Raw genomic sequence first — 16,741 nt, forward strand, 5'->3', positions numbered from 1 at the left:
TCTTCCATTACATTTTACCATAAGAACAACAACAAATCTTTTACCAAAGATCCCAGTGTTCAATAAAGTTTACAAACATATTATGAATTGTATTTATGTGGCTCACCCTCCCTGTCGCTGGAATGCACCTCCCGGGGTGCAAGGAGGCAGCCTTTAAAAATTGCTCAGAAACATACTGGATAGAAAATAGAGCACTGTATCCATTGTAGTTAACCAAGGAAAGTTTGGGAGGTAGAATAAAATTATCCAACTGTTATTTATCCAGGATACGAGGGCTAGCACTCCTTGCTCATGCAGAAAGGGCCGTGATTGCAGTCAGGACCTCAGTTTTATATCCTGTCCACAAGATAGCACCTCCATGAAAAACAGTGCCCCAACACTTTCTGAGATATCCCTTCAGCACTGACTGTGAAGGAAGAATACTGCTGAATTAGCAACATTACTTCTGGTAGCATCTTGAATTTTGTTTGGAGGTGCCGCATATGCATACTGACCAGGCTTGACCCTGTTCCGTTTATGAGAACTGACAAGCCCACAGTAGGATATGTCTAGTGTGGATTCTACCAACAAAATCCCACTGATGTCAGTGTGAATTTGCATGCCAACATTCAGGGAATGATTTAGCATAAAGGTTCCATGATTAACTGCTATGAGTTGTGCCTAAACTGACATGTAAGGTTGCTTGATAGATTGTGCTATTCAGAATAAACCTTGCTGGGTTGTTTAAATATACTTGTGGCTTTACTCCAGACTCGTCCACAGATTGCTTTGGCACTGGAGAGCTCACCCCTGCAGAGCACTAATCCAAAATCACCAGGATTTTTTTATTAGTATTTGGCAGCTTGAATTATCAAGGTACACTCAATCCAGTCCATGTATTTCTTTCTCTAAAAAAACACTGCAACTTTAAAAGCCACTGTGCCTGGGGAAGCAGCCCACTTGCTCATCCTGTGTGGTGAGGCCCTCCTTTGATAACCCAGGTCATGGGACTTTCCTGAGCATGCTCTGTACAGCTTCACAAAAGGACATATTCCATATATGTTCATGAGGCTGTAGAGAGATGCAGGAGCAAGTTCTTGGAAGGAAGTTGAGTAATTGTGGGCCTAAATCGCTGTTTTTGGGATGAATGATTCAGAGCAGCACTAGGATCCACTTTCATATAGAGCTCTAAATCGAAACAATATTTAGTTTAAAAAACGTCAATAATATTCATTTTCTAAATGTGTTTAAATGTGTGTGAATTTGCAAGGACAGGCTGCCACTCTGTCACTGACCCCCTGGCTATTGCAGTGTGTATGCTACAGGAATTCTCATGCTGAGACTGAAAGACCAAATTTTGCTTTTTGTTACATCAGCATAATTGCACTGAAGTCAATGGGGTTATTCTAGATTTACACCTATGTAAAAGGGAGCATATTTTGGCTTCTGCGTTAACTGGAGCTCTAAATGGCCTTGTTTGTTTTGCACCTTTTGACATTGTTTTCATGATTGTTTTTTAATTTGATAATAGAAGCACATGCTTTCCCTGAGTATTAAGTAGTTGTCTGTTGTTAGCTTCTGCCATCTAAAATTAACATGAGGCACATTGTGTTTCCAGCATTTCCTCATTAGGTATTGTTGGGTAATAATACTGTGCCAGATTGTCAGAGGTCAGTGTGACAGAGAGACTCAAAGAAAATGCTGTTTTATCAGCCATACAGATCCGGGTGGGGGTGCAAAAGCTAAGCAAAAGGTCAGCTTCCTGGGAAAAAATATTTGGTATTAACATTATACTTTTATCTAATCTAATCCATCTGTCATTCATATAGGTCCCAGTCACCATAGTGTTTAGGTTTATCTGAGCCATTGAACAAGAATTATAGACCTTTTTCATGGCAGGCACAAACATATGTCCCACAGCAATGGCTTTACCATTGAATCACTAGCCTGCTGCAGAATCTTCCAGAGACTGGGAAAATAGTAAAAACAATCATCAGAAAGAAAGCAGAGGTGTGGGGGCACCGGAGGTGAGATTGGGAGACATTGGCAGGCAGGGATCTTAGAGGCATGAAGAAGGCTACTACAAAAATGAGTAGGCCAGATCATATCCCCAATATTCCTACGTTGTGGTTGGGACAAATCAGCATTGACTCACATACCCCAGACTCTGCTGGGACTCCTACATTCCTCCATGGCTGGGGAGGGTTGGGCTGAGGGTAAAAGGCAGAAGTGTCAGGACAGATGCATGTTCTTGTTCCTCAAGCCTGAGGATACATTTTGACCATTCCTTGGCCCCTTCAGCACTGGGGAAAGTCCCCTTAAAAAGTGTCCTGGTTACAGTGATGAGGGGAAGCCATAAAAGTGTGGCTCCAGTGCACCTCTGTTGACAGGGGCCCCACAGGGGACCCTAAACTCCCATAGATCTCAGGGAAGGTACACAATTTATTGATTGAACAGACAGCTGTTGCACAAGTGAAACAAAACAAACCCTTCACCCCCAACTGTCCTTTATGAGGAGGTCCTCAGAGGTGCATAGATGTCTACCTTCCATTGAAGTCAACAGGAGTTAGACTCCTAAATACCTCTGAGAATCTGGACCTAAATTCTGTCCCCACTTCATGTGTACAGAGGTCCCCAGGAGTGTAGAATGTGCCTGCTACGAAAGGGTGGCAAGATTTGGGAGGCTGAGCAGAACTTGTTCACCCCATTTGGTACAAAGTCCTGCTCCACTGGATTCCCTGTTCTGCGGGACCCAGGAAGTGAGAATGGAAGACGTTGACAGGCTGGGAGCTTGGGGCCAGGGAAGGGCCATGGAGTGGAGGCTACTGCAGCCATTAGATTTGGGTAACTTGTATGTGCTCTGGATCTGGATTTCTTCCTCTGTGGATCAGGCTGGGCTGTGAAGGAAGGGTTAATGAGCAGTCCCAACAAGCAGATCAAATTTATGCATGTTTTGCCCTGCACTGTGTTGAAATTATATAATGCCTGGTACTAATGTATGAAGCACCCTGTAGGCTCACTGGATTGAGAATGCCAGGCTTAAAGTTGTAAGATGCTAGCTCAGTTTTTCATGGAGTTAGTGGAATGATTTTTAACCCTTTAATGCCAGTTAAACCACACACACACACACACAAAATCGCATACATTTCTGTGTTATACACACAGGTCCCTTGAAAGGATTAAGTAAATTCCACAGGCAGTGAATGATTTTATGGTCATGGAATTTTGAAAAGGCAGGGATCCTGGAATAATGCTGTTTGAGTGGATACATAGGCAGGCAGTCATTCTCTGTGAGTAGGGGTTGCTGTAGTAGTGTTTCAGTATCTACTGAAACCAGCTGCAGAATTCTCTCACTCTTCCTGCATAGATGGGTGCTGCTGTGGGACAGAATTTCGGGGGCCCTAGCTATAGCAAACTGGAACAGAATGTAAGAGGTCTCAGATTGGCATGAGGTGGCACCCTAGTGTTTGAAATGTGCAATAATTCTCTAACTGCATGAAGTAATAATTGCTGTTTAAGGCAATAAAAGGAAAATAATCTCTTGTGTGTAGTGTTTGTGTGTGTGACTCCTCACACTCACCCTAGAGGCTGAATAAAGCTATTTGTAACATTCCAACTCAGATGATTAGAAGGAGTGAAGCAGAAATCAGCTTGGTGGAAAGATAAAGAACTAACACTGACACTGTAGTTATGGTGGGGGGAATGTGAAGGAGAAATTAAATTCACTGCCACTACTCTGAGCAGGCAGGAAAGAAATGGTACAACAGAAGGAATATAGCTTTTCAGGGGATTTTTATCAAGCAGTCTTTATCCACTCAAAATAAGAGGTAAATGTAAACAGATAATAGGGAAAGTTCTGTTGCCCCCATCAACTCCTCTGGGGATGGAGGGCCAACCCTCAGTGTAACTGCCCAGAAGGTAGAGTGGGTATCGATAGCTGTAGTCCAGAGCCCACCAACGGGGGGGTCTGCTTTTTCTATATGACACAGAGCTTCTTTCGTGCCATCACAAAATGTTTTTGTGGGTAGTGGGCCTTCGGATCCATAACCACATGGATCTGCTGGATATTCCCCTACACTCAACCCCCTGCAAAAAAGCAGGAGTTGATGCTGCTGCAGCTCTGAGACTGCAGAGTGGCTCCACTGCTTTTCTGCAGTCTGGAGGAAAGTGGGAAGGATCCTTTACCCATAGAACTCCCTAGTGCAGAGCACACTTACTAAGGCTTTTATATAGCCTGTATGTTTTCTGCTATACTAAGCAATACTGTAGCTGAGATAGTTAGAAGTCAGCAGCATGAAAAATAAAATTCAAAAGATACTCTGTATTCCTTAGCAAAGCACTGCTATCCCAAACATACCATTCGGGCTTGGGTATTAGAGGGAGAGAAAAAAAGATTATAATAAAAAATAGACTGCAGGCATAGAATGAACAGTTGCTGTGACCTTGCTTTTTGTATGCCATTACACAATTCAATGGCAGTCCACTCAAACCTTGCTCTCGATCAATATCCTATTAAAGCAGCACAAAAAGTCTCCATAAACTTAGTGGTTAGCTATGTTTATAAATGGAACTCAGCATAATTAGATGGTCAATAGCAGGCTGTACTAGTAATTTTAAAATGAACATCACACATTTCATATCTGTTGTATTCGGCAAAACCTCTTTGAACCTAACAATACAGTGCATAGGAGACAAAGGCCATGCAACAAATTAAAGCTACCCTTTCCTGGCTGAGTCACAAAGATACTATGTTTCCCTCTGCTTATTAAGTCACAGTATATGAAAAAGTGTATTAGTCGAACGTCATGTTTCTTCCTGGGGCATAATTCATTTAGCCTTAAATATATTGTCACTTTGCTGCCGTGTTAGACATGTAATGATCCTAGTTTTACCCAAATATCTTTGTAAAAATAAATAAATAAAAATGAAAAAAAAGATAAATTAAATATATTTTAACAACTAAAAGTCGGTGCCATTTTTAAAGGAAGATAAATGCCAGCTTGGCTGGTTTTATTTAGTGGGTTTCCTGTACTCTAATTCAGTAAATTTCCAAAATAAATATTCAAATTGAATTAAGTCAGAGCGTTTTTTTAAAAAAAATTTCTCTTATTTTCCTTGACATTTTTGGGTGACTATTTGAACTAATAAACTGGAAGCAGAGGGAGTAGACTGGCAGCAGTGGGAGTTTTCCTCGGAGCCGCCCTTTATCCAGAGCGGAACTACCATGCAGGCAGTCCAAGAGAAGCTCCCTGCTCGCCTCCCCAGTTTAACATGGAATGATCGGCCCAGGGCGAGAGTTGTTCCAGTCTTTCAGGCAAACTGTCTCATTCTGCCCCTTCAGTGTGATTGAAGTTTACCCTATGTGTGTAGGAGTTTTGTGATGGAGACCACCCTGTCAGCTGAAATCAGAGCTGAGACTGCATCCGTTAGTTCACTTAGAAGCTCTGCTGGCATCAATCAAACCAAGTTTTAGATGAAAGGCCAGTTTTTTATCCAATAAACCATTTTACTCCTCCCCCATCAGAGTCAGAGCTCTGTGTCAAATGACATCTTGATACAGGCATGTGGGTGAGGTGTGTATTGTCTGGAAGCTCAGCTGAAATTTTCAACATGGATCTCCTGCTTGGGATGTGTTCTTGAGCTGTTTTAGTGCCATTTTTCTGAGGAAGATCTCTTAGGGGGGAAAGCAGAATATTTTCAGTGTGGCTGGTATAATCTTAACATATAATTTAGTTATACTTTGGTGTAGTGAAGGGGGCGGGCTTTGTATTACAGAACAGAATGATCTCCACACCTATGCTAATGCTCTGGACAATACCAAAGCATGTTTTTGGGACGTTGGGCTGAGGTGGGGCCAGGGTGGGTGGTCGCATGTTGGATGATCATATGCTAAAATGAGGAAGCTTAATTTAGGCAGAGTTTTGCCACAATTTAGATCACTTTAATCCTTCTGTTTACTCTCTGGTGCTGGAGTGTTGATGGGGAATCCTACAAACAGACAGAAGTGTGACTCTGTCTTTCCATCAGCACTCAGGGCTAATAGAAGAGGGATAATCTATACAGGCAGTGTGAGGGGCCATTTGGAGCAGGGAAGCTTTTGCATGGCTAGGCCAGGTGAAGTTTATGCACCTTTGCAACATGTTGTGTTGCAAAACAGAAAAGTAAATAGAAGGGCCAAACAGAATACAACAGGGTTCCCTCAGCCAAAGTCCAATGTAAGAGTTATGTGGTGTGACTCTGTTCAGCCAAGTCTATAACAGTGATATAAAGCATGAATCACTTCAACCAAATTCCAGAGAGGAGGAGGAAGAACCCCCCCACCCTTCAATAGCTAGAGAAAGAAAGTTAACCCCTTCCCTGCCTGCATCTGGATGGGGTCTATACACTGACATTTTTCTCACATGGTCTACAATAAAACATTGTTTGAAGAGCAAACTAACTGGGAAAAGAAAACATAGATACCCTTTATTGAAAGATAACATCCTAAAACACAGGATAAATGATTCCAGAATATTTCCCCTTTATGGAAAGTTTACCCCTATAGTACTACTAAGTTAGTGACCTTGGGTTGTCTCTAGAACGAATGTCATTGTTAGAACCGACATGAACCTTTTAAATGCTTTTAATACTCAGCTGCTTTAAAAAATGTTCTGACCTTTGACCATTTTATTGTTTATGAGAGATGGATCTTGTCTTTTACCCTTCATCCTGCATCCTCTCAGCTTAGCTCCCTGCGTATTGCAGGGTGTCCAAGGACATGGCAAGAAAACCCTATTACTGTGAAATACAGAAGAAGCTAGAGGTTACCTATTTAACCCATTCTATCTTGTGGTTAGTTTTTATGTTACTAACTTATCCCCATCCCACTCTACACCTTTTCAGGCTATGTGCACCATGTTGAGAAGTGGAAATAAATTTTAGTTTCACATAAGGCAAAGTCAAGAATTTGGCCAATAATGCTCTGCATTTTGGGGGCAGAGGAAAAGGGGGGTCATGAACCGGAGCGGAGTCCGTTTATGAACACACATTTCTCTTCCATCTCTATCTGAAGTAGAACAGCTTAATAAAACTTACAATAGCTAAAGGAAATTCATTGCCCCTTGGAAGGAAATGGTGCTTTAATTTAGTGCCTGCCTTTTTATGTGCCTGTTTTGGAAAATATTACTATTAACCTCTATTATTATTAACAAATTATGCCCTGTTAGGTCTGGGGTGCAGGGGAATTGATCAGCAAAGGGTGAAAAGAGCACAAATCTGTTTGGCAAAGAAGTTGCTGAAAACTGTGGAGTAGATGCTGCAGAAAGTACCTTTATGATTGATTTCCATTCACGTCAGACTGACTGCAGTGTGGTCATTTTTCTAACCCATAACTGCTCACACTGCAGCAGTCTGCTATCTGCAGGGTGTCTGAATTATAGCAGTCCATGTCCATGTTACCTTTTACATAAATGACTTATGCTGGTTTCTTTTTCCATGCAAATTTGTCAGTTTTACAGCCCCTTGTAGCTGCTGTCAGGAAACTGTAGCAGAAAGCATAATATAATAGAATTAGTTAATTTTACTATATTTAATATTTCTTTTAAAAAAATCCACCCTTTCCTACACCTAGTGCATAGGAAGCATATTTTAGATAAAGGAAGACAACAGAGGAGTTTGGTGGTCTTGCCATAAATTACATCCCAAGTTAATTCCTTTTAATGATCATTCCAGATATTTTAAGTTTTAATAGCATAGTGTACTTTCCACTCCATGCTTTTAAAAATCTGTTGCTGTACATGCCATTCCCAGTCTGTTTTAATGATGATCGACTTTCTTAAAAGATCCTTGCCTCTATCAATCTATCTATCTGTATTACGTTGTACTTAGGAGCCTTAGGCAGGGATCAGGACTGCATTGTGCTAGGCGCTGTACAAATAGACCAAACAGACACTCCCTGCCTCAGAGGGCATCATACAGTGTAATATGTTCCTGATTACAATGCCAATTCACTTTGAGTGTTGATATATAATTGAGTCTTTACTCACATGACTTACTGACTTTAATTTATTTTGTTTTCCTAGCACCAATAGCTGCAGGAACAGGCCCAAATTTCTCCCTCTCAGATTTGGAAAGTTCTTCATACTATAGCATGAGCCCAGGAGCAATGAGGAGGTCTTTACCTAGCACATCCTCTACCAGGTAAATCGACGTGTGTATGATATTGGGTTACTTGTAACCCAGATTACGATTATTAGTCATATGGAAGTTATTGTTCAGTATTTATATTGTTTGATGTGTTCTGGTGGGAACGGGCTGGGGAATCTTTTCAGAATCAGAAATTTGACTGTCTATCTCAATCTATATGAAAGCTCTATACTTAGAGTCAAGCTTTGAAAAAAGCTGCATAGAGACACCCAGATCCTGATTCTTTTCTCACTTACATTGTTTAAAATCAGGGGTAATTCCACTGAAGTCAACTGAGTAACATTGCTATAAGTGAGAGGATAATCAGGCCCAGAGTGAAACATGATGTCCTCATAGTGATAATGTCACTGAGTATTTTTCTTAGAGATATTTCTTATAGGTATAGTAGCTTGTATTGCATAGAAGGGAGAGAGACTGAACACCAGGCTTCAGATAAATTTATATGTATTGTGTATACATAAAAGTGTTAGCTCTGAAACTAAGATAGTGTTGAAGACTTGCCATTTAATCCATTCACATTTTATGTGACTTTAAGAATTTTGTGATTTAATGAAGCAACTGAATTTTTGATGCAGGCTACTGTCAAGCCCAATACCATATCTTAGATGCAAGCTGGCAGACAAGAGTATTTTTTTACTCTGTCCTTTTACTTTAACCATCCATGAATGTATGAATAAGCCTAGTCACCATTGCCATCTTGAACACTATTAAGGAACCAGATTGATTTTATTTGTCCGCCAGCCAGAATAGATCAATTATTTCGAACACATGACAAGAAATTCTAACTTCAACCTGGAGTTCTTTTAGGTTCTGATCTCAGTCTGCAGCGCTACCAGCCTTGTGAAAAGCAAGCACCCCACAAAAAAGAACATATATTTCAAATGTAGCTGTTTTCATTTTCTACAAAAGTATTTAGAACGTCTTTTAGCAATAACTTTTTAGCTTATGGTATGCAGGGATTGAAAGAACATTCTGTACCCATGAGCTCAGTCAACATTCTGAAGTTTAGCAAGTACGGTTCTCATTGCATGTGGCAGTAATCAATTTAAAAGTGTGTGCTGTTTGTTTTTTCACATGTGTACGGCATGCTGTATGTGCAATGCGTGCTCCTTATTCGAATCACTCCCAGCAAGAATTTTGATGTGACTCTGGGAGTGAGAAAGGCAGTTTATTAGTGTTACTTAAAAGCTCAGTTGTCACTCTTCTATTCTTCTGTAAATAGCTAGCACTGATAAGGAGCTAATTATAAACATCACCAGTAGTTAATAACTTGGTAATATGTTTGTTTTTCTCTCATTAGGCTGTTCCCAGTTAGAAAAAATATATTACTTAAATACACAGACTCAGCGGCACTATCAGGCAGTAATTATACACACAGAATTTCCCCTACTGACTTATAACTTAAAATAAGGTATGGCAGAACCTGCATTCCACACATACCATAAAACATTGTTCTCCCCTCACTTTGCATACAGAACTCCCAAATCCTGTAGCTCTTACAGCTCAGACAGAACTAAGAATGAAGTTAAAGTGATCTTGCCTGAGTAAAGGCTGGAAGGGTTCGCTCAATGGGAATTATAGCAGTGGTATGTTTTATATCCTTCCAGTACATCCCTGCTACGCAAAGGAGTCTATTCTTGTTTACTCTATGCGACATTTAGGCAGGTAGGGCTTTTCTTGAATCCCTTACACACTGATGGTGGAACTGACCACACAGAATAAAGAGCTGGTAATAGACATAAGATCTGTTGAGCTTGCCTTGGATAAATTTGTTAGGACAAATTCACAGTAATATCCTAGAGCTTTCTGTACATCTCATTATTCCAAACTTAGCCAAGATTGAGGGCCGTTGGCACTCGAATTCACTCTCCCTCCGCTCTGTCACACTCTAAGTCAGTTGACCTTCAGAGCACAGTGTAAAGGTTCTCCTTTCTCTCAGGCTTTTGCCTGGGTTTGATTGTGTGTGTGTGTGGGGGGAGGGGGAGAGTATTGTATAATGGTGAGTGTTGTGTGGGAATCTTTCAATGTTGACATTAGTCAGCACCTTATTCATTCTTTTTTTAAACATGTTTGGTGACATCCAGAGACTATGTGATATATCAGTCATTGAACAAATTAGATACAGGGTAAAATTTTTAAGCTTCTTTAAAATAACCTGTGACAATATAAAACTGAAATATCTTTTCCGTCTTTTTCCATTACTCATGTGCATTGACTTATTAGGGTTAGCATGAAGTTGGGTTTGCTGCCGTTGAATTTTTCTTTAGGAAAAGAAAGCATTGAAAATATAAAAATGCATATAAAAGGAGTATATGGAATTCACAATAAGATAAGGAGAAAACAAGGTAGTTAAAATGAGGATCTACCTGTCAGTACCATATCTGATTAATATTAACATTTGATAGCTGGTGACACAGTGAGTTATCATAGAATCATAGAAGATTAGGGTTGGAAGGGACCTCAGGAGGTCATCTAGTCCAACTCCCTGCTCAAAGCAGGACCAACCCCAACTAAATCATCCCAGTCGGGGCTTTGTTAAGCCGCACCTTAAAAAACCTTTAAGGATGGAGATTCCACCACCTCCCCAGATAACCCATTCCAGTGCTTCACCACCTTCCTAGTGAAAAAGCTTTTCCTAATATCCAACCTAGACCTCCTCCACTGTAACCTGAGACTATTGCTCCTAGTTCTGTCATCTACTTCCACTGAGAACAGCCTAGCTCCATCCTCTTTGGAACCCTCTTTCAGGTAGCTAAAGGCTGCTATCAAATCCCTCCTCACTCTTTTCTTCTGCAGACTAAACAAGCCTAGTTCCCTCAGCCTCTCCTCATGAGTCATGTGCCCCAGCCCCCTAATCATTTTTGTTGCCCTCCTCTGGACTCTCTCCAATTTGTCCACATCCTTTCTGTAGCGGAGGGAGAGGGGGGCAAAACTGGACACGATACTCCAAATGTGGCCTCACTAGTGCCAAATAGAGGGGAATAATCACTTCCCTTGATCTGCTGGAATGCATCTACTAATGAAGCCCAATATGCCATTAACCTTCTTGGCAATAAGGGCACACTTTTGACTCATATCCAGCTTCTTGTCCACTGTAACGCCCCGGTCCTTTTCTGCAGAACTCCTGCCTAGCCAGTCAGTCCCCAGTCTGTAGCGGTGCATGGGATTCTTCTGTCCTAAGTGCAGGACTCTGCACTTGTCCTTGCTGAATCTCAAGAGATTTTTTTTGGCCCAATCCTCCAATTTGTCTAGGTCACTCTGTATCCTATCCCTACTCTTGAGAATATCTACCACTCCTCCCAGCTTAGTGTCATCTGGTTAATGGTACAAAATCTGGTTAATGGTACAAAACCCACTGAAGTCAATGGGATTCTTTCTGTTGACTTCAGTGTGCTTTGGATGAATTCCTAGCTTTTCATCTGTGGAAATCTAAATTTAAAAATAGCTTTGGTTCCAGTTTGGAATGAGTCTGGTGATCTCAGCTTAGTCTTATTTGGAGGTGGTTCTATGTCACAAAATCATCATGGAACTTGGCAGAGTTCAGAAAGGTTGACAATTTTGATATAAGAAGTAGATCAGGACTGAGAAACATTGGCTCAGCTTTGTGGGGAAAGCGTGAAGAGCATGAGACTCTCTCTCGAGTCAATGCCGTAACTCTGTCAGTTTTAATGTCACTAAACTTAACCCAGTTGGTCTCTTCCCATGCTACCGAGAAATATACCAATAGAGAAATATCTTTGTTTCCTTTCAGTATAAACAGGATTGTATGTTTTGCTGTTTCAGCTCCACAAAGCGCCTCAAATCTGTGGAGGATGAAATGGACAGCCCTGGTGAAGAGCCATTTTATACAAGCCAAGGGCGCTCTCCAGGAAGCGGCAGTCAGTCAAGTGGATGGCATGAAGTGGAGCCAGGTAAGCTGCGGCTTTCAGGAGTCATAGGAAATTCTCTCCAGTTTTTCAGTTTCTTTATCATAAGGGAATACCGTATAGAAAGGCTATAAGTAAAACTCCTATGATTTGTGCTGAAACGGTCAGTCTTGTGAAAATATTGCAATAGTTGGATTGCTCCTGCAGCTGCAAATGTTTTTGTAGTGTGTCACTTTTGTATTTGGTCCAACCATCTGAAGTATTTGAATAATGCAGCAAAAGATACGATCTCCTTCTCTGTCAAATTGTCCATATCCAATCATGGAATATCACTGATAACAGCTTGGCAAAACACAGCACCTGTCCCATCTGTGGACCACATTTCATTCTGTTGTAAAATGACATTATTTATACTGTTTTTTTTTTAAAAAAAACAACACATACCTCTGTAAGATGGAAAGACTTTTGAAGGGTTATATCATATTTGTTTACTCTGCAGTGGCTTTTTAAGAGACTTGGTAAGAGTCGCTGTTTTATTCACCCATACTGCTGTGAAGTTAGATTGGAGACTCTGTGCCGAAATACATATAATTGGATGCTGGAGTTAAGAACTTGAAGGGGCAGCTGTGCCTTTTCCTGATGAACTTCCCTTGTGTCGTGTTATTTACTTAATGTCTCTTGATCAACTAGGTTGGTATCGTCTGGGTACTTAATAGTAATGAAAACATTTTCCTGGTATGATGGCACTTATTAGGCAAAATAATGCTACAGATCTCTGTTCTAGATAGGAATTTTATTGCTAATTATTAATAATATTTATTTACTGAATACCAACAAAGTGTTTTTGTCTTTTACCTACCAGCATTTTACTAAGTCATCAATATATGGTCCCAAGGGATTAGTCCTTTGTGTTTTATATATTTTTATATAATTTATGTATTTAGATTTAAAATAATAAAGATGTCTAGCCAAGGGTCTAGGCACTCTAACATAATTAATGATACAGCACATACAATTCCATTAAACCTCAGCACTATAAAAATCAGTTCCGCAGGAGCAGCCAGCCACCTACTACCTTCATCATCTCTGAAGCATATCTTCAGCTTTCTCCAGAAGCACTGTCTAACAGATGTCTTTTGCAGCATGCCTGGCGAGTCACCACATTTAGCTATTGCAGACCGAGTGGAGCAAGTTTCAGACTCTCAGAATTCTGACAGAACATCCTGCCAACATCCCCCTCTCTTTTATAATGAGGTGGATCCAGCCTGAGTGGCAGAATAGCATGGCAGTCCCTCAGATAGGCCAGCTCCAAGCCCTGTAGGGTTTTATAGGTCATAACCAACACCTTAAACTCCACCTGGCAACTCATGGCCAGCCAATGCAGATCCTGGATCACTCTCGTCCTGTACATCCAGTGAGATGCCCTGTTCAGTAAGCAAGCCACTGCATTCTGCACCAGCTTCAGTCTCCAAATAGTTTTAAGGTGTAGCCTTCGTGAGTGCTGATCCTGAGGTGATCAAAAGTACAGATAACAGTGGCAAGGTCTGCATCTGAAAGGAAAGGCTGCAACCTCCTAGCCAGACGCGCATGGTAAAAAAGCTGACTGGGTCACTGGTGTAACATGATTGTCAAACAGCAGCGTGGTCTGTAGAATCACCCCTAAATTGTGAATACTAGCAACTAATAGCAGACATATTCCTTCAGTGGAAGGGGGTTGATCTTACCTCCTCCCTGTTTTCCAGCGACATCCCCCGGCCCACCTTCATCACCTCAGTATTATGTGGGGTTGAGCTCCAGCCAGCTTGCTCTCATTCATGCCTCAGCCTCAATTAGATAATGGTTGAGGTGCTGAATGGCATCTTTCCAAATGAGACAAGATAGAGATATACAGTTGGGAGTCATCAGCATACAGAAAACACTGAACCCCTTGCCTCCAAACAAATGTTCCTAGTGGCCTTTTATTCATGTTCACCAAAAGAGGTGACAGAATGGCACCCTGCAGCACCCCACGGGGCTCTTCAGGAAGAGGAGCAATTGACCACAGCTACCCACTGAGAGAAGAGAACAAAACCACTGAAAAATGACCTTGTCCATTCCCACCAAGGTCCTAAAGCAAGTCAGCAGCACTTCTTGATCGAGGATATTAAAGGCAGTGGATAGATCTAATAATACCAGCATGGAATCCCTGGTTTTCATCCATCGCCAGGAGTCATTAATTGACCAATGCGACCAGGGCAGTCTTTGTTTCATAGCCAGGTCTATACTCAGATTGACAAGGGTCAAGGAGATCAAAGGTATCTAGATACTGTGAGAATTGTCTTGCCACAACCTTCCCATAACACTATCCAGAAAGGGAAGATGTGATACTGGTTGATAATTAGCAAGATTCTCAGCACCCCGTTTCCTCCAAAACAGTAAGCAGCCTACCCCTTCTAAAAGAGATGCTGACGATCTCCATGAGTAAGGAGACCAGCTCTTTCCCACTGGCCTTCACCAGCCAGGAAGGAAATGAATCCAAAGGACAGGTTGCAGCACAGTGTTCTCCCAACACTTCCAGCACCTCAGGGCATATCACTGGCTGAAACTACAGCAGAGAAAACAAGGCCTTTGTTCCCTCAAGACTTGGTCCTATCACCACAGAAGCAAACAGCCCATCCCTAATCTGATCAGCCTTGTCTGCAGAATAGCAAACAATTTCCTCACAACAGGAGGGACTCAGACCAGTTACCGAGCTGAAACCATCCAGATGTACCAGACTCTGTCATCCAGAACAAATCTGCTGTTTGAGATGTTGCAGATACTGTGGTGGGGAAATTTTTTTTTTCTTTGCCTCCTGCACAGCCAATAGCATAGGAGTTTTTAAAAAAAATCTTTATGCTACAGCTGGTCAGCCTCGGCACAAGATTTCCACCACTGGTTCTCTAGCCATCTCCCTCTCTCTTCATTTGTCTCAAACCATCCAAAACCAGGCTGACCTCTGAGAACGAAGCCAGTAAAGGGAGTATTTGGGGCCACTTCTTCAATAGTGGAGGACCAAAAACTATAATCATGTCCTACAAACCCAGTCAGTGGCCAGTCAGCGGAACAAGAGTCACCATCAGCACTCAATGTAACAGAAAGCAACAGCTTATATCATATTTTGTTTTAATATATAATATATAGTAAGTCACACGTGGGTCTGAAATCAACATTTGGTCCTTCGTGTTTGACATGGGTGCTTTTGTCTCAACCAGTACAGAATGCTTTATGAGTCTCCAACTGGGCAACTGCGTAGAAAATGTATTGGCCCACTGAAAAATATAGAAATTGTATTAACATCCCTTATTACTTTGTGTATTGCCAGAGTATTATTTCTGAAAAAAATATTAGGGGGAATGCATTGTAACCTTGCCTTGTTTCATTTACATCCTTTCTACTCTCTATATTGGCCAAATAAGACCTTTACTATTTATTTAATCCCATAAATGAGGTTAAAAAATTCTACATTTTTAACACATAATAATCCCTTTGGGGTTTAATGCTTAATTTGTCTCATTGACATGTACAAGGGGAGTTTAAACACTGAAACCATCTTTATATTTGATATACAATTTCTACATGTAGTCCATCAAAGCCCAGAGCAATTATACTGCATATAATGGTAAAATATGTCTACAATAGAGCCTGGTGCTACTGTGCAAAATGAATATTTCTGATACAGTTAACAGAAGCTGGTAACTGTGGAGGGATTAGCCTGTGTTGCCAGACAGTGGCATAGGAGTGATTTGTTCAGCAACATTTTCTTACATCCCATGAAAACCTGTCCTGTTGGATGATCTGCCCATGATCATCATGTGGAGGGGACCCTGCATATGTTGTTTATTCCACTTGAGAAAAGAGGGAGCTTGGACACCCCTGTGAGACTATCTCACTGAATGTGCCCTTGGGGAAAAGACAGGTGTTGAAGACAGCAGCCTCCAGCATCCACACCCACTTCCCCAGAGGACTCACATAAAAGATAACACAGCCCTAGGCTGAACAAGGAGACCACCTAGGGGCAGCGTCTTATCCTGCGCGGGATCTAGGTGTAGAAGGAGCCTGCATGTGTGGGCAGATTCTGGGGGAATCTGCATGTGTTTGGGTATTTGCTTAGTTCTGAGGAGAAGGGAGCAGGAGCAGCATGTGCATGAGAGAGATTTGGGGGATGTTAAGAATGAAAGAAAGAGAGAGAGTGTGTGTGTGTGTGTACGTATGTGTGATCTTTGTGGGCAGGAAGAGGTTTTGGTGGGGGTGGCAGTGGAGTGTGTGTGTGTGGTAGAAGATGAAGAATGGGAGATTTCACAGAGATTTGGAATGGGGATCGTGAGAGAGAGGGAAGCTATGATAGCCAGAAGATTAAAACTTGGAAGGAGGAAGAGAACACAATGTGGAAAAAGAAAGGTGGAGGAGGAAAAGGAGAGAACAATTATTACATAATATAGAAAACAGGACAGTGAAAAAAGAGAGGCAAACATAATGAGATACATATTAGAGGAATGGAAAAATAGTGTATTGACTAGAGATAGAAAAGAACAACTGCAAGGGTGAGAAAGGAAATGGCTAAAAGCTTTTTCTTAGAAAGGGGAGATTCAAAAGGATGCAATAACTAAATTAAGAAAGTTTTGAAAGGGGTGCGTGCTGGGGACAGAAGTTTGCCTAGAGCTAGCCAAGGCTGGCTATCCTGCCCATTTTCT

General features: G+C 41.4%; 1 protein-coding gene across 7 annotated transcripts in view; it reads left to right on the plus strand.

Annotated features, from left to right (window-relative positions):
- The window catches only part of NFIA (nuclear factor I A), a 300,076-nt gene that overhangs the window by 202,651 nt on the left and 80,684 nt on the right, over nt 1-16,741 (plus strand). For all 7 annotated transcript variants that reach the window (XM_067535616.1, XM_067535615.1, XM_067535617.1 and 4 more), the window contains exons 5-6: nt 8,040-8,157; nt 11,947-12,074. In XM_067535616.1, coding sequence (XP_067391717.1) covers nt 8,040-8,157; nt 11,947-12,074 — 246 coding nt within the window. The remainder of the gene's footprint in view (nt 1-8,039; nt 8,158-11,946; nt 12,075-16,741) is intronic.

Source organism: Emydura macquarii, unplaced genomic scaffold, assembly GCF_026122565.2.
Source record: "Emydura macquarii macquarii isolate MOO-44397 ecotype Brisbane River unplaced genomic scaffold, CSIRO-AGI_Emac_v2 contig_3506, whole genome shotgun sequence".
Taxonomy (NCBI): domain Eukaryota; kingdom Metazoa; phylum Chordata; order Testudines; family Chelidae; genus Emydura; species Emydura macquarii.